This window comes from Panthera uncia, chromosome D1 (genome assembly GCF_023721935.1).
Source record: "Panthera uncia isolate 11264 chromosome D1, Puncia_PCG_1.0, whole genome shotgun sequence".
NCBI classification, from domain to species: Eukaryota; Metazoa; Chordata; class Mammalia; order Carnivora; family Felidae; genus Panthera; species Panthera uncia.
The window spans coordinates 4,674,805-4,699,010 of record NC_064808.1 but is presented as its reverse complement, the minus strand read 5'-3'; the positions used below and the strand labels follow the sequence as shown (position 1 = coordinate 4,699,010).

Sequence of the window (24,206 nt, the reverse complement as noted above, 5' to 3'; positions counted from 1 at the left end):
CCCTAAAACCAAGGAGCGGGGAGCACCAGTTGTTAAAGATGTCCCCTTCTCTCACCTGCTCATCCTAACAGAGGCCGCAGCAGGGCCCTGAGAGCTTGGAGCTGTTCGGGATCGTGATCAGTGCCCCCACCAGGGAGGGCCGAGTGGGAGGCAGCAAACACGAGCAGTGAGCAGTGCCAGCACGACCAGTGAGCAGGAAGACCTCCGGAGGGACACCGGGCCAAGTCTTCAAGGATGAGGAGGAGGGGGAGGTGGTTCAGGTGTGGGGCAGCTGGAGCCAAGGCAAAGGAGCAGCCAGCCTAGTGGATGTCCACTGAGGCCAGAGGCCAGGGTGAAGGTGCTCAGGGGAGACCAAGGGCAGACACGTGGACTCTGACGCCAGGTCAGGGGCTCGCGTGCACGGCAAGGGGCGTGGACTATATCTCCAAGGTCAGGAGGTGCCACCAAAGAAACCAGGCAAGGGAAAGAGACTTGCAATGTACAGGGACCACTCGGGTCGTTGTGAGGAAGCTGGATCTGAGGAGGCAAGGCTAGAAGGTAGCAAACAATGAGGAAGATGTTCTAATGTAGGCAAGAGATCGTGAGAACCGAACTAAGAAACGTGGCGCCATCGGACGGCCAGCACCTTTCAGATGAGGGGTGGCAGCTGCAGGTAAGGAGGACTCTTGGCTCCTGTTTTAAAAGCGGGATGAACGGTGGTGATGCCAAGTTAAAGAACAGAAGCGGCTGTAGGTAAAGACCGGTGAGGAAGAGCAACACTCGTGGCCCCTGTGAGGGCCATGCGGTCCCAAGTCCCCTATGGTCAAGTCCTGAGTTTTCCCAAGCTCCCCCCCCCCCCCGCCCATGATGGTTCCCTGCGCCCCTAGGACACAGGTGTGGAGCCCCAGGAAGTGAGACCCAGGCAAGCCAGATGCTCTGGCCACCAGGCCCTGCAGAGGCTTCACCTGGGGGCAGGGAGGCAGACAGAGCCCAGGGAACTGGGGAAGGGAGGCCAGGCAGCACAGGGATGCTGCAAACCCCTCCCCTTCCACAAAGTGGCTTCCAGGCTGATGAGGCAGCAGGCAGCGAGGACCCCTCTCTAGGAAACCGGCAGCCCAGGGCGGGGCTGCAGCAACCAGCACTTAGTGGGCACCGGGGAAGCGGCTGCCTCAGTCTCCCCTCCAAGGCCGGTGGCCCTCGAGCCCCGCTGTGCTCAGGTTTTCCAACCCACATCCAACTCAGTCTTCAGCATGAATGGACAGCCAAGATCCCCAGCTATTTGAGGGGATCGCCCCAAATTCACCAAGACAAATGGGGAATAAAAAACAGGGAACTCTGGTAATATGGAGAGCAGATAGTTAGGAAAAAAAACTATAATTAATCTCTGAGAAGTAAGAGAAGCTATCGCATTGAGAGGCGGCAGCTATTTTAAAGGCAACGAGGAAGAGCTCTAGGAAATTAAAAATAGAGTTGCAGACATTTTTAACCATAATAAATAGAAGAAGGAGAAGACAGTCGAGGACATCGCCCAGAAAGCATAACAGGAAGACCGGCACATGGCAGTCCCGGGGCCAGGGACGTGCATTTCGGTGGCGGTGGCAAGGGCACTCTGAGGTGCCAGAGCGACACCACAAGTCACAGCTGGCAAAGGCACCGGAAAGGCTCCACCAGCTTCCCGCATGAGTTTGCTGGCCAGACCGTCACAAATCACTGCAGCCTTGGTGGCTTAAAGCAACAAAGATGTATTCCCTTTTTGTTTGGGAGGCCAGAAAAGTTCAGCATCAGTTTCACGGGCCCAAATCGAGGCGCTGGCAGGACCGTGCCCCCCCAGAGGCCTGGCCGTGGCAGGTGGTGTCCTACCCCACAGCCCCCAGCTCGCAGCCCCTGCCAGCTGCCTCTGTTGTGGCCACATCCCTCCAGTCTCGGCCTCTGTGGTCACTTGGTCTTCCCTGCCAAGTGTAGCCTCATGCCTCTCTCTCCTGAGGACACGTGTGATGGCATTCAGGGTCCCTGCATAATCCGGGATCACCTCATGTCAAGGTCCTTCACTTCATCGCCTCTGCAAAGACCCCTTTTCCTTATAAGGTGCCACCTACAGGTTCTAGGGATGAGGACCTGGAGATCTTTGGGGGCCATCCCTCAGGCTACTACACTTTGGAAAAGGAGGAGAAGGTCTTCAGCAGTGACACTGAGCCTGAGGCTACTTTTGAGGGAAGATATCCTCCAACCTAGAACGCTCCCCAATTAAACTACCAATCAAGTGTGAGGGCAAAATAAAGACCTTTTAAGGCACGCCTGGCCAAGGCAAGTTCACTGCCCAGGAGCCCTGGTGCCGGGGAAGCTCCTGGGAGAGGGGCACTAACAAGACAAGGAAGTAAATAAACCAAGATGAGGAACCTGGGAGCCGGCATAGAAGGAGGGGAGGAGAGTTCTCTGAAAGATGGTGACAGAGCCCAGAGAGCCACCGCCTGGGACATCAGCAGAGGGAGGGGAGTTCCAAGAGAGGGCAGGAAAGGGGAGGGTTAAGTAACCAAAAAAACCAGGCTGCGTTGCCTCTAGCCCCTGAAAGAATGGAGAGGAGATGGCAATTTACAATTTAGGGATGAAAAAGAAGGTAAATAGTAACTCCAGGAAATGGAGAAGTCACACAAGAAAATGTTACCATGTATACATTTGGGTTCACCAATGTGAATATTTACTTGATTTTAATACTGTAAAAGCTAAAAATGTACTTTAACAAAAATGGTCACCTAACCATGCTGGGAATGGAGACAGGGAAAATGGGTACACATGGGGGGGGCCGGGTGGGTGGTAAAAGCCAGCTGGATCTTCCACAGCAGAAGCCCAGCCCAGCACACGGAGTCAAATGCTCTGTGCAAACAGGGTGTAAGCAGCTAGGAGCAGAGGGTTTGTCTCTGGAAAGACAATCCGGGAGGGCGGGTCGGACAGGGGACTTAGGGGGGTTTTAGAGGCCTCATGACACAATTTGACTTTCCCAAGTGTCCACATGTGTTCTTTTGATAAAATTACGGTTAAATTTAGTAAGAGGAAAAGCACACTCTACGAACAGCTGCAATTTCTTTTGAGGTTCTTCCAATCTAGCCCCCCACCCCTTTCCTCCTCCCCTGATCCCTAGGGGCTACCAGTCAGGTGCTGGGGCGGGGGGGTGCTCCCCTTTGTGGATTTTACACTGATTAGATACATGTGTGCCCAGATCATACACTTGTGTTTTAATTTTTCCATAAATGATACACTGTCATTTTTTAACTCACCTTTTTCACCCAACGTATTTGGAATCTTTCCACACTGGTACAAGTAGATCTAAATGATTAATTTTAACAGCTGTATAATAGTATATGTACCACAGCTTATCCCCAAATGAGGGACACAGGGGTGGTCTCCAGATTTTAGCTATTAAAACTGTGACGTATAGATTGACAAATGGATCACTATTGAAACTGAGGGGCTGGTACCCGAAATTCACTGTACTATTTGCTCCATTTTGATGTATGTTTGAAAAAAGCCATAATAATGTCCATTAAAATGTTACAGATGAATAACCCTGAATCCATATATAAAACACGCAGGAATTTCTCCAGGGCCCACACCTAGAATTGGAACTCCTGCCTCAGATTGCAGGCACTTTCTAAACATCGATACTGCCAAACAGCTCTCCATAGCAGTTGTCCCAATAATTCATGCAGCTGCCAGAAGCACAACAGAATTTCTATTTCCCCACATCTCTACCAAGTCTTCTACTGTCAGACTTGTATTTTTGTCAACCTCACGGGCAGAAAACCATTTCCCTGATTATTAGGCAAGCTGGATATCTTCTCAAGATTGCTGACATATTTTTAGGCTTTTTCTTTTATGGATTGCCTGTTCATATCATTTGCCCCTTTTTCTGCTGGACTGCTTGTCTTCCTCTGAGCTGTAATAAGTCTTTACATATATTAGATACGAATCCACTCTCTATTATAGACGTGGCAGTTACCTTCCTGCAGGACAGAGCAGTTAGCAAGCTCTAGGAAGAGGAGAGAGTGAGGACGTGGGGTGGGCGGTAAGAAACGAGCAAGCTCAGGGAAGGGTTCCGTGGCACAGGTGAAAGACTGGCCTTGAAGTGGATACGGAACACCTCCCTCCTCTGAGACTGAAGCACCTACATTTGCTGGGACAGTCCCCGTGGAAACATGCCACAGGCAGCTACAATATGCAGGTGGTCGAGACCCAGTATCACCCACTAACCTGATGCACTGACCCGGCCAAGGCCTGAAATGACCACTAGCTCTTGCACTGTGGCTCTCCAGGCTGAGAAGCCCGGACACCACATTCCAGGAGGCACAACCGGAAGAGTAGCAGCCCAGGAAGACAACTCTGTAGACGGCAGGACTCCCTGTTCACACCCAAACTCCCTGTGAGCAGCAGCTGCTCCAAGAACCAGAGTAATGAGTCCAAGCTGCACCACAGATGAGCGATACTCAACTTTAAGAAAAACGCCTGGCCAGTCAGAGCGGCCAAAGATACAGACTAGACAAAGCAGTGGCATTTCCCTCTGAGAGAGTTTTAAAAGAACTCAGGCAGTTTTCTGAATGAGTTGGTTTGGGTCACGTGACTTTTGGAAGAGCAAAATGTTAGCCTGACTGTACGACACTTCTTGAACTTCTGTTATGACCATCTGTCCTCAGAAAATGGGGAAGCATACAGTTTTATACCTGTATTTTGTCATGTGCCTACAAAATGCTGTCTTAATATTCTTTCTTTAGAGGAAAAACGGCAAAAGTTAAACATGTTTGGAGTTTCGATAATAAGTATGTTTTACGTTACAATGTACCAGAGATCAGAGACATGGAGCCCTCAGCACAACCTGGCCAAAGAACCAGCGAACAGCAAGACCGAGAACTTCAATCCCCTCCCACACCCCCGACTCAGTTCTCAACCAACATAAAACCAGCTGAGGGTGGCTGTTCAGTTAAAATCTGATTTTCAGATAAATAGCATTTTTTTCAAAGTATAAGTGTATTTCATGCAATATTTGGGGCATACTACAAAATTGTTTGCTGTTTCCCTGAAATTTGGATCTAACTGGGCATCCTGTATTTTATTTGTATTTCACCCCACCGAGCCAGCAGTGCTGAGGGCCCGACTGGGTCTTAGGAGGAAAGAAACATGTCAAGAGAGTTCTCAGATGCTGGCATCACATCAGAGGGCAGGGATAACACTGGTTAAGATGCCAGGGGTCCAACTGCCTGAGTTCAGATCAGGGCTCCACCAAGCTCACTGACTCTGGGCAAGTCGCTTAACCTCTGGCCATCAGTTTCTTACCATAGCGATGGCAATGGCACATAGGGTTGTTACAAAGATCAAATGAGTTAATGCTGGTGAAGTCTCAGAGCAGTGCCTGGTATATAAGCAGTCTTTATTATTATAACTGTCAGCTTCCAGTACTACAAGCTGGGCTGCGAGGCTGGACCTGCTTCTGATGGACGGAGGTGGCGAGGGAGGGGTCGTGAAGGGAGAGCCAGAGGACAGCCGAGGCCCAGTCGGGGCCGGGGCTGTTCCACGAAGCAGGCTGTTCATGGAGATGACACTCTGAAGCATGCCTCGACGCCAACAGCCCCCTTATAACAAGACAACGTGAGAAACGGGGTCCGCCTGCCCAGCCACATCACGTCATCGAGAACCCACCACGAGCCACACGCAGGAGGTGTGGCTCGCTCCTGCTCGTGCCCGCTGGCTCCTCGCCTCTGCTTCTGTCCAACTCTGTGCTCAGTGGCATAGCACTGGGAGGCTGCGGTCAGTCACAGGGGGCAGCTGTATACCACAGAAATCGGCAACCTTGACGATCAGGGCCCTCTTCTCCCCTCCCGGAGCCATCGCTGAAAGAGCACCGAGATGGCCCAAGTATGCCACCTTGATGCAGAGACAGGCGGGGGTGGCTGAGAGAATGACGCTCCTTCTCCATTTTCCCTTTTGGCTACAGAACTCAAATAAAGAGGCCTCTTTCATTTGTAAAAGCCTGATGTCCAAGGGCTTGATTCAGTTAAAACATGAGGGTGAGCTAAGGAAGAAATGAATCTGGCACTCTCTCCACGTCTTAAGGAAATTCAGAAGCCGGGGGCGCCTTGGGGGTTCAGTTAAGCATCCGACTCTCGGTTCCAGCTCAGGTCATTATCTCACGGTTTGTGAGATTTAGCTCCGCACTGGGCTCTGCGCTGATGGTGCAGAGCCTGTTTGGGATTCTCCCTCTCTCTCCCTCTCTCTCTCTCTCTATCTCTCTCTGCCCCTCCCGTGCTCACTCGCTCTCTCAAAATAAACTTAAAAAAATTTTTTAAATTAAAAAAGTGAAGTTCAGAAGCCACTCTGCAACACCTATTAACCTGTGAGAATATCAAAATAAAAATTCTTTCGATAATCTCATTTAACAACATGAAAATTATTCTTTTGTTTTGACCGGTTCCTTCGTTCGTATCCTTGAGGCCTTTTCTTCCCCTCCCTCTCTTCTTAACCAACATAGGCACGTGCAGGTTGAAGTGTGAGGACTTAAAATAAAAGCTACTGGATGTACACATCAAACATCTATTCTAGAACACAACCTACCCCCCCCACCCTCTTCCTGCTCCCCCAAATGACACACACCCCCAAAGCCCAAACCAAACACCTCTTCCTGTCTTTCCCAGGAACTCGGGCTTCAGTGGGGGGACCATCTTCAGCTCTTCCCTCTCCTTCACCCACCATCCGGTCAAGGAGGCCTGTCAATTCTCTTAAAGCCCCATGTCCTCCTTCCTTTCACTTCTACTAACACACCCTAGATCGTCCCCCTCATGTTACTTCAACTACTGCAAAAGCCTACTAACCGTGACCAACCACTAACCTTGGTTAGCTTTACCTACTGCTCCGTGCCGTGCTATATACGAGCGATCGTCTCCCTAAATACACGCATTATTTCACCCTCCTCTTAACACACCCCCACTCTCCCCCCCACCCACAGGTAAGCTTTCCTTCCTGCAGACCCTCTCTGATCATCAGTGCAGCCTGCCTTTTCCAGCCAGATTGCCCATCAGTCAGTCCTCCACCTCCTGAATCTTTTAACTCCAGCCCAACTGCCTCCTCTTTGTTCCCAAAGAATCCAAGCACCCCCCCTCTCCCTTGGAGCACGTCTTCCCTGAGACGCCCCCACCTGAACACCCTTCTCCTTGGGCTGACCTGTGCAAAGCCTGCTCGTGGCTGGGTTATGTGTCTAATTTTCCTCCCTCCTGAAATCCCACCAAAACTTGAGTGAAGACGTTTTTGTTGTTCTTAAGGCTCTAAAGCCCCTAGGACAGAGAGACCAGGAGAGGAGACCACGGCAACATCACTGTGGAAGCCAGAAGGCAGCTCACACCATCTGATGAGAAGGCCTCTATCTGGGAGTGGGAAGGGTGCATACCCACTGGTTTCCTCCTGCAGAATCCACCAGAGGCCAGGGAACCGTGGCTCCAGGTCCCCAGTGCCTAGGGCTGAACGGCTTTTCATACAGCTAGGGACCACCCCCCTCCTGCCCTCTCCTGAAGACGGTTTACTCTCTGGAGACGGTAAAGCCCAGGGTCTACATTGGAGGATAGGAGGCATAGCCGAGGGCCTGGGCACCTTGTCAAAAATGGTGGAGGAAGGTTAAGTAAGCCCATGCGTCCTGTCCCCTCACCCCACTCTGCTCCTATAACACAGCAGCCGGCCCTTCCTCTCCTCGGAGACCTGACCCAGCTCAAGAGGGAAAACCTCAGGATATTGACGCTGAGGTTCCCCAACAAATGGCACATGCATCAGCCACCATGCAGGTCAGAAACGGGGCTCTCAGGCAGCTTTTAGCCCCTGCTAACAATCATGAGCAGGCCACCAAAGGTCACCGGGCGGCTGAGGACAGAGGCCTTCAAATGGAGAGACCAAAGGAAAGTAGCAGAAAAAAGCAACTGGGAGGAAACAGCCTGAGCAAGGAAAAAAAAAGGAAAGAAAAAACACAGACACCCATAATATCCTCAGAGAAATCAAAGATTACACCAGCAAATCAACAGACAACTACACACATATTGTTAAAGAACCATTCAGGCAGCAAAAAGAGTTCTTGGAAATTAAAAATATGACCGGAGAAACGAACAAACGAATCAACAGAAAGAAGCCAAGGTAGAGGAGACTTCCTAGAAACGGAAGCAGAAAGACAAAGAAATGGAAAACAGGCCCAAGAGTGAAAAGGGACAGACCAAGTGCTCCAGGGGCCAAGTGACAGGAGTGTCAGAACAAGAGAACAGAGGAAAAATGAAAGATTTCAAGAAACTCCTGGATGTCCAAGAGAACATCTCCACACAGAAGGACACGCCATGAGCCAACAGGATGGATGAACCCAGACACACACCAGGCAGGTCGTGAAACTTCGGGTCCTGGGAGCTTTCAGAAAAGGGGGAGAAGGAAAAAGGACACAGAGAATCAGACATCAGCAAGGTTTTGGATTTCTCAACAGCAACTCAGGAGGCCAGAACAGTACAAAGCAATCCTTCAAAATTGCAAAGGAAAAATGACTTCCTTTTCCAACTCCTTATCCAGCTCAACTACCAACTACTTATGAAGGTAAAATGAAGGCAGGGGCTGCCACGCCTGACTCTCCCTGGCGCTCGACACTTCTTTTCTCAGAAAGCTACCTTGGAGGAGCTCCACCCAAGCAGGAGCTGCAGCGAGAGGCGGCAGGAGACCCCGGGGAGCACGCACGTGGGGAGAGAGGGGCGCCGGGTAAGGCAAGGACCTGGCAGGACCCCTCCGTGGGGGCACCCCGCCCTCCAGGGGACCTGAGGGGAAGTGGAGCCAGCATTCCTACTGGTGGGCCCCACGGCAAACCTAGCCGAATGTGACTGCAAGGCACAGAGGCGGCATGAGTGACACCCTAGCCCGAGCCGTCTGTCCCCAAGCACCAGCAGGGAAATATGTCAAACCTGCCCCACTGACAGCAGTTCTCCTACAGAGACACACATTTGCTCGGCTGCGGGCAGAATACCCTAGAATTCCCCCCAGCAGGTGCCTCTAGGGAAGAGAGATGAGGAAAAGGTTGATCTTTCACCATTTACCCTTGTGACTTCACATCATGTAACTGATTATTCACAATACGAAGTAAATGCAACATGTGACGAGGGGATCCTCCTACTCTCGCGGCCCCTTCTTGGTTCCGCACCCACACCGCTGAGCCAGGAGGATGTCTGGTGTCCCCTTCCTGCTGCTTCTCACCGGGCGCTAGTTAGCTAGTGCTGGCTAAGGCTGGACCTCAAGCTCTCTGTGGTCAGGTTGTCACTTGTCTCTGCACTTACTCCAGCAGCGCGGCAGAGGGAGGTTCATTTTCTGCCGTTTGGATACCAGGGCCCTTCTCGTTCACCCTAATTCACACTACAATCCCAGGGGGTCGACCCTCACTTCACCGATAAGAAAAATTCACCTTGGAAAGACCCACAGGAATAGCCAGCTCAGTATCACCGAGCCCATCCAAATCCGCAGCCCCTGTTTTTCACGAGAGTACCCAGTTTGTTTGGTGCCTGGTTCACAGCAGGGTTCCAGAACTGTTCACCTGAACCAAAATGCAACTGGGTTGGAATTAAAATTTTCTAGGGGGTCTTTCCATGCTCTGAGACCCAGAAAAAGAGGCCAAGAGCTCAGTGGCCGATGCAGGTGGCATCTCTGCCCAGCGCCGGCCGTTACAAAACAGGTAAGAGCTTCCTAAGTCACAGACTTAGCCTACAGGGGACTAGGTCGTGGGTGGGGGAGAGGGGGTGGCATTCAACAGTTTACGGAGATAAATAATCACATACCATATGGTTCACACACTGTAGTACAATTCAATGGCTTTTAGTACACGGAGTTGCACATCCATCACCACAATCAGTTATAGAACATGTTCAACCCCCACCCCACCCCCACCGACTCCCAGCTCCCCCAGCCTCTCGGCCATCACTAAGCTGACTCTCTCTATGGATTTGCCTATTCTGGACATCTCATATAAAAGGAATAACACACGATCTCGCGGTCCGTGAGTTCGAGCCCCGCGTCAGGCTCTGGACTGATGGCTCGGAGCCTGGAGCCTGTTTCCGATTCTGTGTCTCCCTCTCTCTCTGCCCCTCCCCCGTTCATGCTCTGTCTCTCTCTGTCCCAAAAATAAATAAAAAAAAAAAACGTTGAAAAAAAAATTTAAAAAAATAAATAAATAAAAAAAAATAAAAGGAATAACAAGGTCCTTTGTCACTGGCTTCTTCCACCCAGCCTAAGGGGTTCAGGGGCCATCATGTTGCAGCAGGAGTCAGTACGTCGTTTCTTTGAATTGCCACGTAATGTCCCGTTGCATAGATAGAACACATTTTATTTATCCACTCATCAGTTGATGGACATCTGCGTTGTTTCTACCTTTTGGCTATTATGAACAAAGCTGCTATGAACATCTGGGAGCAAGTGTTTGGGTGCACGTGTGTTTTCATCTCTCTTGGGCAGGCATGTATTAGCTGGCTCACATGGTAACTCTATGTTTAACTGCCAGACTTTTCCACAGCAGCTGCTCCATTTCATAGTCTACCAATTCCTCCACATCCTCACCAGGCCTTATTATCTGTCTTTTTGGTTAGCCATTCCAGTGGGTATGAAGTAGTATCTCATTGTTTTGGTTTACATTTCCCTGATGGCTAATGATGCTGAGCTTATTTTCATGGGCCATCTGTCTATCTTCTTTGGAGAAAAGTCTACTCAGATCCCTTGTCCGTTCTTAAGTTGGATTATTTGTCTTTTTGCAATTGAGTTGTAAGAATTCTTTATATATTCTAGATACAAGGTCTAGATGCAAGTTCCCTCTGAGACATGAGATTTACAAAAATTTTCTCCCATTCTTTGGGTTACCTTTTTGCTTTTGTGACAGTGTCCTTTGCTGCACAGAAGTTTTTAATATTGAGGAAGTCCAGTCAATTTTTTTTTTTATTGTTTGTGCTTTTGCTGTTGTAGATTAGAAACCACTACCTACCTCAACATCACAAAGATTTATGATTGTTTCCTTCTCAAAGTTTTATAGTTTTAGCTTTTGCATCCAAGTCTTTGATCCTTTTTGATTTCTGTCTGTGGTGTGAGGTAGGGGTCCAATTTCGTTCTTCGTTCTTTTGCATGTGGATATCCAGTTGTTCCTGTACCATTTGTTGAAAAGGCTATTCTTTCCCCCATTAAATTGTCTTGGCACCCCTGTCAAAAGCGAACTGACTCTAAGTGTGACAATTTACTTCTGGGCTCTCAATTCTATTCCACTGACCTACATGTGTGTCTTTAGGCCAGCACCACACTCTCTTGATTACAGTAGCTTTGTACAAAGTTTTGAAATCAAAGTGTGAGTCCTCCACTTGTGTTCTTTTTCAAGATTCTTTTGGATATCCGCTTCCCTTGCATTCCCATGTGGATTTTAGGACCATTGTGTCAATTTCTGCAAAGAAAGGCAGCTGGGATGGTGAAAGACTTTGCACTGAATCTTTAGAACAATTTGGGGAGTACTGCCATTTTAATAATATTAACACTTCTGATCCATGAACATGGTGTGTCCATTTATTTAGGTTTCCTTAAATTTATTTCAACAATGCTTTAGGCTCTCGTAAGTTTTACACTTCACGTTTTTTGTTAAATTTATTCCTAAGAGTTGTATTCTTCTTGATGCTATTATATATGGAATTGTTTTCATTTTCAATTTGTTCATTGCTACTGTATAGAAATACAATTGATTTTTATATATTGATCTTATGTCCTGCAACCCTGCTAAACTCCTTTATTCATTTTAATAGATTCTGAGTGGATCACTTGGGTTTTCCTATACAAGATCGTGTCAGCCGCAAATAAAGATACTTCTTTTTTTCCAATCTGGATGCCTTTCATTTCATTCTCTCTCCTAATTGCCTTTGATGACCAAATTTAAACTGGTGACTAATTTTGATTTGGAGATAGCCCCTTCCCAGAAGCAGCAGCTCCTCTGACCCACAGGGAGCCAGAGCCCTCATTCCTGTGCTTGTCACGTCTGTTAAGTGGATGTTTCCACACAGATTTAGCCTTCAGGAGAGGCTTCCTGGTTGGTTACTCTCCACTCACCTACCCACATCCCTCTGCCCTGCACCTAGGGAAGCTGTGACGTGTGAAAGGGCTCCCTCTGCAGGGTGGCTTCCCACAGGTTCAGCCAATGGGAAGCACAGGAGGAGAGGCAGCATGGGTATATCTTTTCTATGGGCTTGGGTGCCACAGTCCTGAGCGGGTGCATCCTGCCACTATCACAGTCCCTGCTGGGCATTCCTGCCTCCATGCTGCCAACCCTCCCTGAAGTCTAGAGGAAGCACTATTTCCTCTCCCGACCCTGTCAAGCCTTGTGGAAGTGATGGCTTCCCACTGCTGTCTGTTCTGGGTGCCTCGATTCCCCTGGTTTCGTGCCTGATTTGCCTTGCCTGATTAATTCAGTTTCTCAGAATCAGTGTGTGACCTCAACCATTCCTGGCCAGGCTTTACTGCTATTCTGCTAGATACCACGCCCCAAGCATCCCTCTGGGAGGAAGGGGTAGAACCTGGCTCAGACAACTTGGTTTTCTGGGTAAACCGATCACATAAGTGCCCAGTCCATGAGCCAAGGAGACAGTGAGGAAACTCAATGGCAAAGTGCTTCAGTGTCCAGAAGGAAGGAAGTAAAAAGCAACTCACATAGGATATGACCTTGACCATGGCTGCTGCTGCTTATTCTCCCTATTCTTGATCCAGGAAAACATATCTTTGCAGCCCCCTGATCTGACCTTTCACCCTCTGCTTTGGAATTTAAGCACAAAAACTGGACTAGAGGCTTTTCCAAGATAGAGTCCTAGGCATCCACTATTGTTGGTTTTACCTTTTTACTTAAATGAAGTTAGTTAACATACAGAGCAATATTGTTGGTTTTATCCTAATGACCACAGCCATGTGGCAGGATGTCAGAAGCACTGATAACGTTCGCACGGGCTACGTGCTGCACACCATCTCATTTAATCACCCAAAACCTTATCTGGAGGGTTACAGCCCCAGCTTTGTAAGTAAAGAAACAGAAACTCAAGACAAATAGCTTGGTCATGGTTTCAAAGCCCAAAGGCACCCATAGTCCAGTCCGCCCATCATCCCAAATGGTGCCTCACTCCTGGCCTTAATTCCCAGGAGCCCCCTGTGGACACCATCCTCTCCCCTTCTTGCCTCTTGACCCCCAACTACCCTTCCTCAACCATCACACTTGCCCTGGCCACACCTCGGCATTCCATCACCGTGTGAAGGGCTGCCTCCTCTCTCTAGCTGGCTCAGTGTCACATCTGGGCCACCCCCTCTACCACACTTTCCCTCACAGGTTAACTGTGCCTCATCACGGTCAAGCTCCCCATCAGTGGACTGAGCACCCAACTGAGTGGAAGAGAAACTTTCCCTAGGGTGTTCTGGAGTTCCTCAGAAATAACCAGAGGCTCCCATGCTCACAGTGGCCTTTACCCTGCCCTGCACACCCAGGGAGGAGGGGAAGGCAGGGGAGGTGATGGCAGGGGAGGGGATAACAGGGTGCCTGCCAGGAGCTCTAACCCCTACCCTACTGGGCAGGTTCTAACTTGTCAAGACTCCCTTTCCTGCTCTGCTGGCATGTTCGTCTGAATACAACAGTTTCTCCCCAGTGTTGAGGGCAGCATCCCAGGTGAGAACTTCAGGCTTTGTGGGAACCAGGCTTTTGGGACCTGAGGTAGTAAGTGAATTAGGAAAGACCCAGGCGGCAGACTGCCTTTCCCATCTTCTCAGTCCCAACCCGAAAGCTACCTACTCCAAGCCGTCTCCTCAGTGTTGCCACCCTCCATCTGAGGGAAGAGGTCATGTGTTACAATAGTTGTAAAAACAATAATGGCTGTAAGTGTCTGTAAAGTGCCAGGGCCTGCACTAGGTCATCCCCCAACACTTATAAGGTGGGTATTGTTGCGTTTGGCAGTTTTATTGACCTGTAACTTGTATACTATATTTAACAACGATATACTTCTGGCTCTCTGCAGTTTATAAGGTACTATTTATTTATTTATTTTTAAGTTAAGAGTCCAGTAAGTATTTTTTGTTTTGTTTCGTTTTTTTAAATGTTTATTTATTTGAGAGAGAGAGAGAGGGAGACAGAGAATCCAAAGTAGGCTCCGTGCTGACAGCAGAGAGCCTGATGTGGGGCTTGAACTCACAAAACATGAGATTATGACCTGAGCCAAAGTCGGTCGCTTAACCAACTGAGCCACCCTGGCATCCCAAGATACTTTAAAAGACACTGCCATTTGCTACTAACATCAACCTTGCCTAGTAGGAAGGGCAGGCATTACCTTCATTTTGTTTATTTTTTTAAAGTTGTATTTATTCTGAGAGAGAAAGAGAGACAGAACGAATGGGGGAGGGACAGAGAGAGAGAGAGACAGAGAGACAGACAGACAGATGGAATGGGGGAGGGGCAGAGAGAGGGAGAGAGGAAGAATCCCAAGCAGGCTCTACACCCTCAGCACAGAACCCGATGGGGGCTCAAACCCACAAACTGTGAGATCATGACCCAAGCCAAGATCCAGAGCCAGATGCTTAACCGACTGAGCCACCCGGGTGCCCCATCTTCATTTAATAGATAAGGAAAGCCCCATCTGCTGACCCACATCACTTCTTGCACTCCTTGCTGCTGCTGACACCACCGTGTTCTTTCACACAACACACTGTGTCAACAGTCCCAGGAGCTGGAAGGGTAGAGGGAAAAGCAGCCGGGGTCCTGGGTGGGGGGCGGTGAGGTCTGGCAGGAACCTCCCTCTCTGCAGGGCAAGAGAAGCCGAGACAAGGTACAGGTGGGGGCCAGATGCTGCTGTGATTCCATGGAAAGGGCAAAGTCTTAGTCAGAAAAGTCAGGTTCAAATTCCAGCTTTGCCGCCATCTGGTCGAATGACCTTGAGGATCACTCCACCTCTCTGCACTTATGTGATATAGTGATAGAGGAACTACAGGATTTGGTTTTCCTCCCTGACTCCAGGCACAGAGTACCTAAAACCCTTGGAATTTCCTGAGTGGTAGGGGAGTCCAGAACAACTTTTCTTATTCATAACAACCCCCTTTCTAAGGCATCTGAGCTGATGCTAATGAAGCGGCTCCTGATGAGCCTCTAGATAGCTTTGGGAACAAACCATCTGAGTAGAAAGCTGCAACTTTCGAGCCCCACATGGGGTTCTGTGCTGATGGTGTGGAGCTTGCTTGGGATTCTGTCTCCCTCTCTCTCTGCTCCTCCCCTGCTTGCTCTCTATCTCTGTCTCTCAAAAACGAATAAACATTTGAGAGGAAAAAAAAAACAACCTCTAAACAAGGAGGTTCAGAGAGCTTCCAGGATGGTGAACGCATCCACACACGCCAAGAGGATGGTGCACCCCAATCCATGCGGACAGAAGCTCCTGCACGCAGGACTCTTCCAGACTTCACCTATATCCGTCCTAATCTGGCTGTCCAACTGGATCCTTTACAATAAACTGGAAGGAAAGCACTTCTCTCAGTTCCATGAACAGTTCTAAAAAGTTATCAAACCATGGGGTGCCTGGGTAGCTCAGTTGGTTAGAATGTCCAACTTTGGCTCAGGTCATGATCTCGTGGGTCGTGAGTTTGAGCCCAGTGTCGGGCTCTGTGCTGACAGCTCAGAGCCTGGAGCCTGCTTTGGATTCTGGGTCTCCCTCTCTCTCTGCCCCTCCCCTAGTGTGTGTGTGTGTGTGTGTGTGTGTGTGTGTGTCTGTCTCTCTCTCTCTCTCTCTCTCCTTCCCTCAAAAAAATGAATAAACATTAAAAAAAAACTTTTTAATTACCAAACCTGAGATGGGGATCACAGTCATCTCCAACTTATCGCTAGTTTGTTAGAGGTCCAAAAAGGCAATCGCAAAAGTCCTACAATTAGCGTCAGGTGGATACTGTCTTGTGCGACTGAGCGATTCACCCATGATGTCTGTGCTAACTCTGGGTAGTGTCAGAACTGAATTGCGTTGAAGGATTCCCAGTTGGTGTCTACAGAAAACTGGAGAACCAGTTGGTGTGAAGAAAAAACCACCCATATATTTGTTGTCAGAAGTATTATGAGTAGAAAATGGCTCAGAACCTGTTAGTCCATCAATGGAACATCAATTGCAACGCAGAGGATTGACAATTAATCAACCTGCCATAAATGAAACCTCAGACCATTCTCCTTCAGTGTTGTAAACTATTAAGCCTCAATACATACTCCAAGGGCTATGATTAGATTTCATACAATTAGAGCCATCAAATGTTTATTGAGCACCCACTGCCCATAACACATACTTGAGAGACAGAAGATAAGCTAACACATGGCCTCTGCCTTCAATGAACTTTCTGGGGGCACCTGGGAGGCTCAGTCGGTTAAGTGGCCGACTCTTGATTTCAGCTCAAGTCATGATCTCACAGTAGTGAGATCTAGCCTCTCGTTGGGGTCTGCACTGGGCATAGAGCCTCCTTGGGATTCTCTCTCCCTCTCCCTCTCCCTCTGCCCCGTCCCCACTCACGCTCACGTCCCCACTCATGCTCATGTGAGTGAGTGCACTCACTGTCTCTCAAATAAATAAACAAACAAACAAACAAACAGATATCTTAAAGCCTTTCAAAAAATTCTTTTCCATCTGGTGAGGAGACAAGACTAGCACATTTGAAATATAAGGGATTGGGGTGCCTGGGTGGCTCGGTTGAGTGTCCAACTTCAGCCCAGGTCATGATCTCACAGTTCATGAGTTCGAGCCCTGCATCGGGTGTCTCTCTCTGCCCCTCCCCTGCTCTCTCTCTCTCAAAAATAAATAAACATTAAAAAAAATTTTTTTAAAGAAATATAAGGGATATTAAACAGCCAGCATATGCAAAGGAACTGTTTGGAGATAAAAGGGAGATGGGGGAAGAGTAAAACGGTTGAGGACAGCTAAGTGTCATGGAGGAGGGGCTTGATCTGGGTTCAGAGGAAGAACCCATTCCAGAGGCCCCAGTGGGTGGTGGCACCTGGCCCACAGGACATCAGCACCTGCTCAGCATGGACCAGTGGTGACAGGCAGGGCCAATCAGACTTTCCCTGTAAGCATGGTCTTGCCTGATTAGTTTAGAGTCAGGGTCGGGTGATACCAAGTAGATGCTGATCAGGTGAGGAACCAACAAAAGATGAAACTGGAGAGGTTTAGTGAAATGATAAGCAGAGAAAAATTGTTCATTCCTTCACTCACTCAATATTGATTGAGCCTTTGCAATATGCCAGCTACTGTTAGGGACTGGAGATACAGCTGAACAAGAGAGAAGAGGTCCCTGCCTGCATGAAACTGACTATTTCCTACTAGTCAGGAGGAGATCAAGGGCACAAATGAGATCATTCCAGACCCAGTCACTCAGATAAATTAAGCACTGACTGTCTTCTTGCCTCAGACTTCCTCCTGATGACAGGACTCCTTTTGAGTCACCCAACAGAGAATAAAGTCATAGAAGCCACATCCCTCCATCCCTGGTCCAGAACACGAGGAGAAAAGGCACATTTCTTACCAATTTTGCTCTGGTAAGTTTGGGACAAAGCAAAGGGAAAAGTAAGTCCTCCTTCTCACCTGTTCCTCAAACCACATACACACACACACACACACACACACACACACACACACACACACACTCAACCTGTTACTCCCTTCTTGAATTTTTTTTTTAATGTTTATTTATTTTGAGAGAGAGAGAGAATCCGAGGCAGGCTCCATGCTGACAGACCAGGAAATGGGCTTGATCTCACCATGAGATCATGACCTAAGCTGAAATCAAGAGTCAAATGCTTAACTGTCTGAGCCACCCAGGCACCCCTCCCTTCTTGAATTCTTATCCGGACCTGGAGGAATCTGGCCTGTTTGCAGTGGAAGATAACCAGAAGCCATTTCAGGCCTGAGTTTCTCCTCCTCCTGAACCGAGGGAAAGGTTTTCTTCTAAGCAAAAGTTGTCTCCCTTTGGATCTGAGCAGTGGGTCCTGCTCAAATGCCAGAAATCTGTTCTCCCAAAATGTGGGTAGTTACATGCTTTCTCTTCACTGCTGTCTAGAACGTAATCACAAACTCAGCTCTTGAAGAGAACTGATCTTGGCCCTTCCATTTCAGATTCCTGAAGGAGAGCCAGGCCTCCCTGTTCTGCAGCTCCAGAGCATTTCGTCAAGGCCGAAACTGGCCAAGGAACTGGGGCACAGCACGTGTAGACCCCTGGGCCCCTGATCTGGTGCTGTACTAAGAGCAGACCCTTCTCCTGACCACTTGCTGCTTCACCATTTCCACAAGGGACCCCAGTCAAGGGAACCACAGGGCCTTTCCCCCAGATATCACCACCACACAAAGGCACTCGGGCCCAGAGCTCAGAGCCCCTAGGCCCATCTTCCTCTATCCCCAAGTTCTCAGGCAGAACCCATTTCCACTGTCAAATAGGGTTTGCCCACTTTGGGCTCCTCGGTTTTGTCCATTCCTTTCCAGAGCTGTCCCCACAGGCCTATGAGCAATGATCCAGCCCACCCTTCCCCTGGATTCTTGTCTCTAAGGACTGTTCCCAGAATCCCTCTGCCCTCTTCTTTCCTAAGTAGCAAGTTCCAAAGGGAAGAGAAACAATGACCACAGTGTGTACACAGCCCCACCCGGGACAGTGTGCCTATGACCGCTGAGAGGTGGTCCTCTTACCATTACAGGTGGTCTGCAGAGCCCTAGGGAGGCCACGGCGTTCCTGGTACTGGAATACCCAAATCTGGGCCCTCTACCCGCCGCCTGTTTATAATTGACGCCGCCTGTTTATAATTGACGTTCTAGGTTAAGCCTCTGTCAATGACTCTCTAGAATTATCCCCTCCCTACAGCTCAGAGGAGAGAGCCAATCTCTGGCCCAGGAGTTGACCTTGAACAGCCTGTTTGAGGGAAGGGAGAAAACAAAACCAGGTCAGGGGTGAGCTGGGAGAGGGCAGTCAAAACCACTGCCCACAGATTAGCGGAAGGATTAAAGGGCAGTGGTGTTTGGCTTTTACAAAGGAAAGAAAGCCAGGGATAGGAGAGTCAGCCAGATGAGAGAGCTTCTGGCCTAAGAAAAGGAGCAGAGAAGGGTGCCTGGGTGGTTCAATCAGTTAAGCATCTGACTTCGCCTCAGGTCATGATTTCATGGTTTGTGAGTTCAAGCCCCGCGTTGGGCTATCTGCTCTCTGTGGCGCAGAGCCTGCTTCGGATCCTCTGTCCCCTTCTCTCTCTGCCCCCCGCCCCCTGCTCTTCTGTCCCCTTCTCTCTGCCTCTCCCCACCCCCCCCCTGTTTTTTTTCCCCCCAAAAAAAAACACAAAAAAAAAAAAAAAAGAAAGAAAAGGAAAAGAAAAGAAAAAAAAAAGAAAGGAAAGGAGCAGAGGATCTGACAGGAGAAGAAAAAATGAGGAGTTTGATGTCTTCTTCCTCTTGCTGAGACCTAAGTCTCAAGTTGCCCCCCTGGGATCTGGAGACACCCTGGTCCTTTCTCCTCTGGGGCCAGGAGACAGGATTCCTCACAAGGGCACATGTTACCTAGCGGCTCTTATGGGCTCTTGGCCTCGTCTGACTTCATTAGCAAGGTTTTTAAATGCTTGAACATACTATTAAACCCACTCAGATCGATGCATTTAACACAGTGTTATCCCCACGACCTCTCCAGTCCTGAATAGGGATACAGCTCCTACCCCCTGATGCCACCCCATACCACCAAAACAAAAACCAGCCCAGGCTGAGCTCAGACAAGAGTTCTTGGAGGAAGCACAGTCAATAATGCACATCTCTATCTTTGCTTAGCTCCCTGAACCCGAGGTTAATAAGTCAGAGAGGCCTTCTCTGCTTCTGAGTTCTTGCTCTCTGCCAGGGCAGGGGGCATCCAGAGAAGGAGGAGGGATAATCCAGGGATGGTCCTGCTAATGAAATGTGGGTGCACCTGCTCTGGGCAGAGGTTCTAAGTCAGGAGGAAGTCCGAATGTCAGGAGTCTCTGGGAGACCCACGAGTTAAAGGCAAACTCATTGTGGGAGGGAACCTGCTCACTCCTCTGGGATCCAGGACCTCAACCCTGCACAGGTACTCTGTTCCCACCTTGTGCCCATCTTTCTCCAGAGCCGACCACAAGCAGCGTTCTGCTTCCAAGGAGGGGTGTTAACCACTAATAAACCCTGACAAAGGCAGGCAGCTGCAGATCCCGGAAGAGGAGGCCAGTGACACTCCGGAGGGGCCCTGCCCGGGAACAGTAGGAGTAGAGGGTCGGCTGGAATGCCGAGGCGAGAAACCGGCAGAGGCTCCCTGCGTACGGCACCCTGGCTTCCGAGCCGAGACAGGCCTCATCCTTCCCCGGCATCGGGACAGGCACCCGGTGCCGCTTCCCCGGCTGGAGGCGGAGCAGTGCCACGACTCCCACATCCACCTTGACGCTGCCGTCTGGCCGATGAACTGCTGAGAGGATCAGCCGGAGGCAAGAGTTGGCATCAGGCCGGCACACAGGCCTCGGCCTCATCCAGGGGCAGGGCCAGCAGCGAGACTGGTCTGAAGAACATTTCTACAGCATGAGATCATAGTCCAGTGCTTCACATACCTTACTTCAATCTCCTTAGACCACGGCGAAGACAGGACAGGGACATTTATCCCCATCGACAGAGGGGAACTGAGACCCTCTCAACACAAGTGCACAAACAGGTCCGAGAAGGACCGGACAGTCCGAGGCTACTTAGGAAAAGGCACAGACCCTGGGCAAGTACCCCTGGACACGAAGTGACCAAAATCAGGAAAGATGGGAATCCCTTCACCAATGCTCCGGGTATGCTGGCAACACGGGTTCAGAGATGGGTGGTCCTTGCTGCTCACGAGGATAACCAGGCACAAGACAAGAACAGGGCTTCACGGTGAGAAGGACCTGGGCTTGGGTCTTAGCTCTGCTGTGTGACCCTGGGGGAGTCCCTTAACCTCCGAGTCTCAATTCTGTCATTTGTAAAACGGGCATCAACAACACATACCTTGCAGGGCTGTTTGCGAAGGCTCAATGGATCAGATTATGAATAGCCAGTTTCTACTTCCAACTGTTCCCAATTTTTCTCACAGAAGTAAAACCTTCTTCATGAGAGAGGTGGGCAGACAGAAAGGAGAAACACATCCTAACATTCTACTGTTTCCCCAACTTGTGTTAATCTTCCAGCATCGACGAACTCAAGAAGGATGAGGGTTAAGGGGAAAGGCTGGTGGTTGAAGAGGCTCCGTTAGATGGCTGGGTACGTACCCACCTCTCCCTGTAATCTTCTCCCAGACACCCGCTGGCATCACAGAGGTGCTATGAAATCTGTACCTTTCTTCCCACAGCACCCAGGTCTGGGACGAGATCCGGAAGTAAGCCACCTAGCTTTGAGTGGGAATAGTCCCAGGAGCAGAGTCCTGCATTCTGAGAGGAACTGAGAAGACCTGGGCCCATCTAGGGTCGGTCAGAGGAGACTGGGGAAAACTTCCAGCGGCACTGATGCCACTCCCCACGGGACACTTCTCCAGCTGCCTCTGCTCATGCTTCATTTCTAGCACATGCAGATCAGGCAGAACAGTAACCCTCACAGGTGTTCCTGCTCCTCCAGATAGAAGCTGCTTGAGACGCGGCCCATGTCTTACTCAGCTCTGCCTGCGGTGAGCATTTCACAGGACCAAAAATATCACCACCGGCGGCAATGGTGGCACCGTGTTTTCTGTTGAGCCCAGCACAGCCTGCCTAGATGTCTCTACCAGCAGTGGGGACACAGAACGCCTGAGGGACTGAGGAGTGGTCCTTGCCCTCAAGGCATTCAGGGCCAGGGAAGACACTAGACACGTAAAGAAGTGAAATGAATTGCTCAGCACGGTGACTACAGTAAATTGCATTATATATGTGAAAGTTGCTAAGAGAGTAGATCTTGAAAGTTCTCATCACAAGAAAAACAAATGTGTAACTATGGATATTAACTAGACTTACTGTGATCACAATACATACAAACATTGAATCATTTCCCTGTACCCTTGAAAGTAGTATGTCAATTATCCCTCAATAAAGAAAAGTAAGCGAAGTATGGCGGGTGCTGTCATATAGAAATAAGTAGGGAGGGTGAGGGCCTAAGAAGCAGGTGTCAGGTCTAAGCTAGGGGTAGGTGAAGGGGGAATGGAGTACCCAGAAGGGCATCACAGAAGGTAGCCTGAAAGATGAGGAGAGGGACAGGTGGTCTGGAGGGAAAGGAGGAAGGGCAAGCATCCAGGAAGAGGGAGCCATGTGACGGGGAGACCACCTGGCTTTGCGTGTTCACAAGCCATGCACAGCTTGGCGTGGCTGGGGCGGCAGGTGCCAGAACAAGGCTGGGGAGGAAGACGAGCTCACTGCATCACAGCGAAACATAATCATCTGTGCCACGGCTTTCAATCTAAGCAGAACATCCAGCATCAAAAACTGCAGCAATTAACTTTCTATACGATTGTAAAACACTGCCAAGGCCACCAGTTACTATTATTTCATAGTTTGGGTGTTTTGTTTTGTTTTGTTTTGTTTTGTTTTAGAAGAACAGAAGTGGGGGGTAAGGAGTCAGGGTCTGACTCAGTTAAACCAATGGCAAAGATATTCACTGCTGTTCTGGTTCATGGGTCACTCAGATGTGGAAACAACAGTGTAGACCCTGGGTGTGACAGACCAGATTCAGCAACTCCAAGATGGAACTACCTCTGTCTGTGCTCTGCTCTGGGGGTGGAGACGTGGCAGACAAGAGGCAGATCTTGCATCTGTCCCACACCACCAGGGCAGCTGGACCCCTCTAATGGCCTTGGTCCCCCATTCTTCTATATCACCCCAAATCCAGCCCCAGAGGCATTAAGGTTCTACCACTTCCATGAAGCAAAGCAGGAAGGTAGAATGTCTTTCCTTCATTCAAAAGCTTGTAAGGAATGTCCACTGGGTAATGAAAATGATGCTAGGTGCTCTGAAGAAACAGAGGGAGAGAGTCACCCCCAGAAAGAAGCAGCAAGCCACTCGTTTTGACAGCAGCTCCAGGCCAATGAGCAAATGCTTCTGGACTGACCCAATTCAACCCTGGTGTTAATGAGCTTCACAATTTCTAAGACAGCCCCATTCCCTTCGTCCTCCCCACAACTCCCTCTTTCAGTACCACAGCTGGAGCTTTGGGAACGGTGTTCAATGTATAACTCACTCTTTGATTTGGGAGTTTACATGACCCTTTGAACTTTCCTCTCCTGGTCTATAAAATGCAGAGTGATCTGAGTCATCTTGTAGAGCTTCTCTGAGAACTTAACTAGGTCACGTATTTTGGAAATACCTAGGAGAGTCTGGCACATTAGAGCTCCCCACAAAAGTAACCCCAATGGTCAGCCCTTGTGATAGCAGCCTTAATCCTTCTCTCTTCCCCTCACACTCTGGGGCTCAATATAAAAGGTAGAAACACAAACGCAAGTGGAGGGGGTAGGGGGCAGGAACAGTGTCAGTGCCGTACAGGATGATGCCTGGAAAGGGAACTGGACCGTGTATCAGAAAAATCCTGGTCCTACCTCTGCTACCACTGATCAGTGCGCTGTGCCAAGAGGCAAGTCACCGTGCACTCCGGGCTGCAGTTTCTTCAACTACTAGGCCAGAGACAGTAAGACCAGTCCTTCTTCACAAGAACAGTGTGAACAAAAAATAAACAAGAAATCTCTACTGCAGTGCACTGTGCTACGAAAGCGCCAGGCCCTATGGAGACTTGGTCTAGTTGAGGAGAGAGTCGGCAGGAGGGTTAAACGACAAAGTTAAGCCAATGTATATAGTAAGACAAGCATCAAAAAGAATAAAACAGTGAGGAACAAATATAACAAAAGAAGTGCAAGACTGGTACACTGAAAACTACAAAATATCACTGAAAAAATGTGAAGACCTAAACAACAACAACAACAAAACGCCTCATGTTCATGGATCAGAGACTTAACACTGCTAAGATGGAATACTCCCCAAAATGACTCAATGCAAAAGCCCTGTCAAAACCTGCAGCTTACTTTAGTTGCAGAAATTGACAAGGTGATTCTAAAATACATACAGAATGCAAAGGAAGCAGAACAGCCAAAAGAATCTTGAAAAAGAACACAGTTGAAGGATTCACACTTGCCAATTCCAAAACGTAATACAAAGCCATAGTAAACAAGATAGTGTG

At 49.2% G+C, this 24,206-nt stretch overlaps 1 protein-coding gene across 4 annotated transcripts in view; it reads right to left on the bottom strand.

The window, feature by feature from the left end:
• PC (pyruvate carboxylase) overlaps window positions 1-24,206 on the bottom strand; it is a 101,498-nt gene that overhangs the window by 31,866 nt on the left and 45,426 nt on the right. For 2 of the 4 annotated variants that reach the window (XM_049615705.1, XM_049615728.1), the window contains exon 1: window positions 18,711-18,887. The exons of the other annotated variants lie outside the window; for them this stretch is intronic. In XM_049615705.1, coding sequence (XP_049471662.1) covers window positions 18,711-18,713 — 3 coding nt within the window. In that variant the 5' untranslated portion in view covers window positions 18,714-18,887. Of the gene's footprint in view, window positions 1-18,710; window positions 18,888-24,206 lie in introns of those variants that run through there. 4 annotated transcript variants of the gene reach the window in all.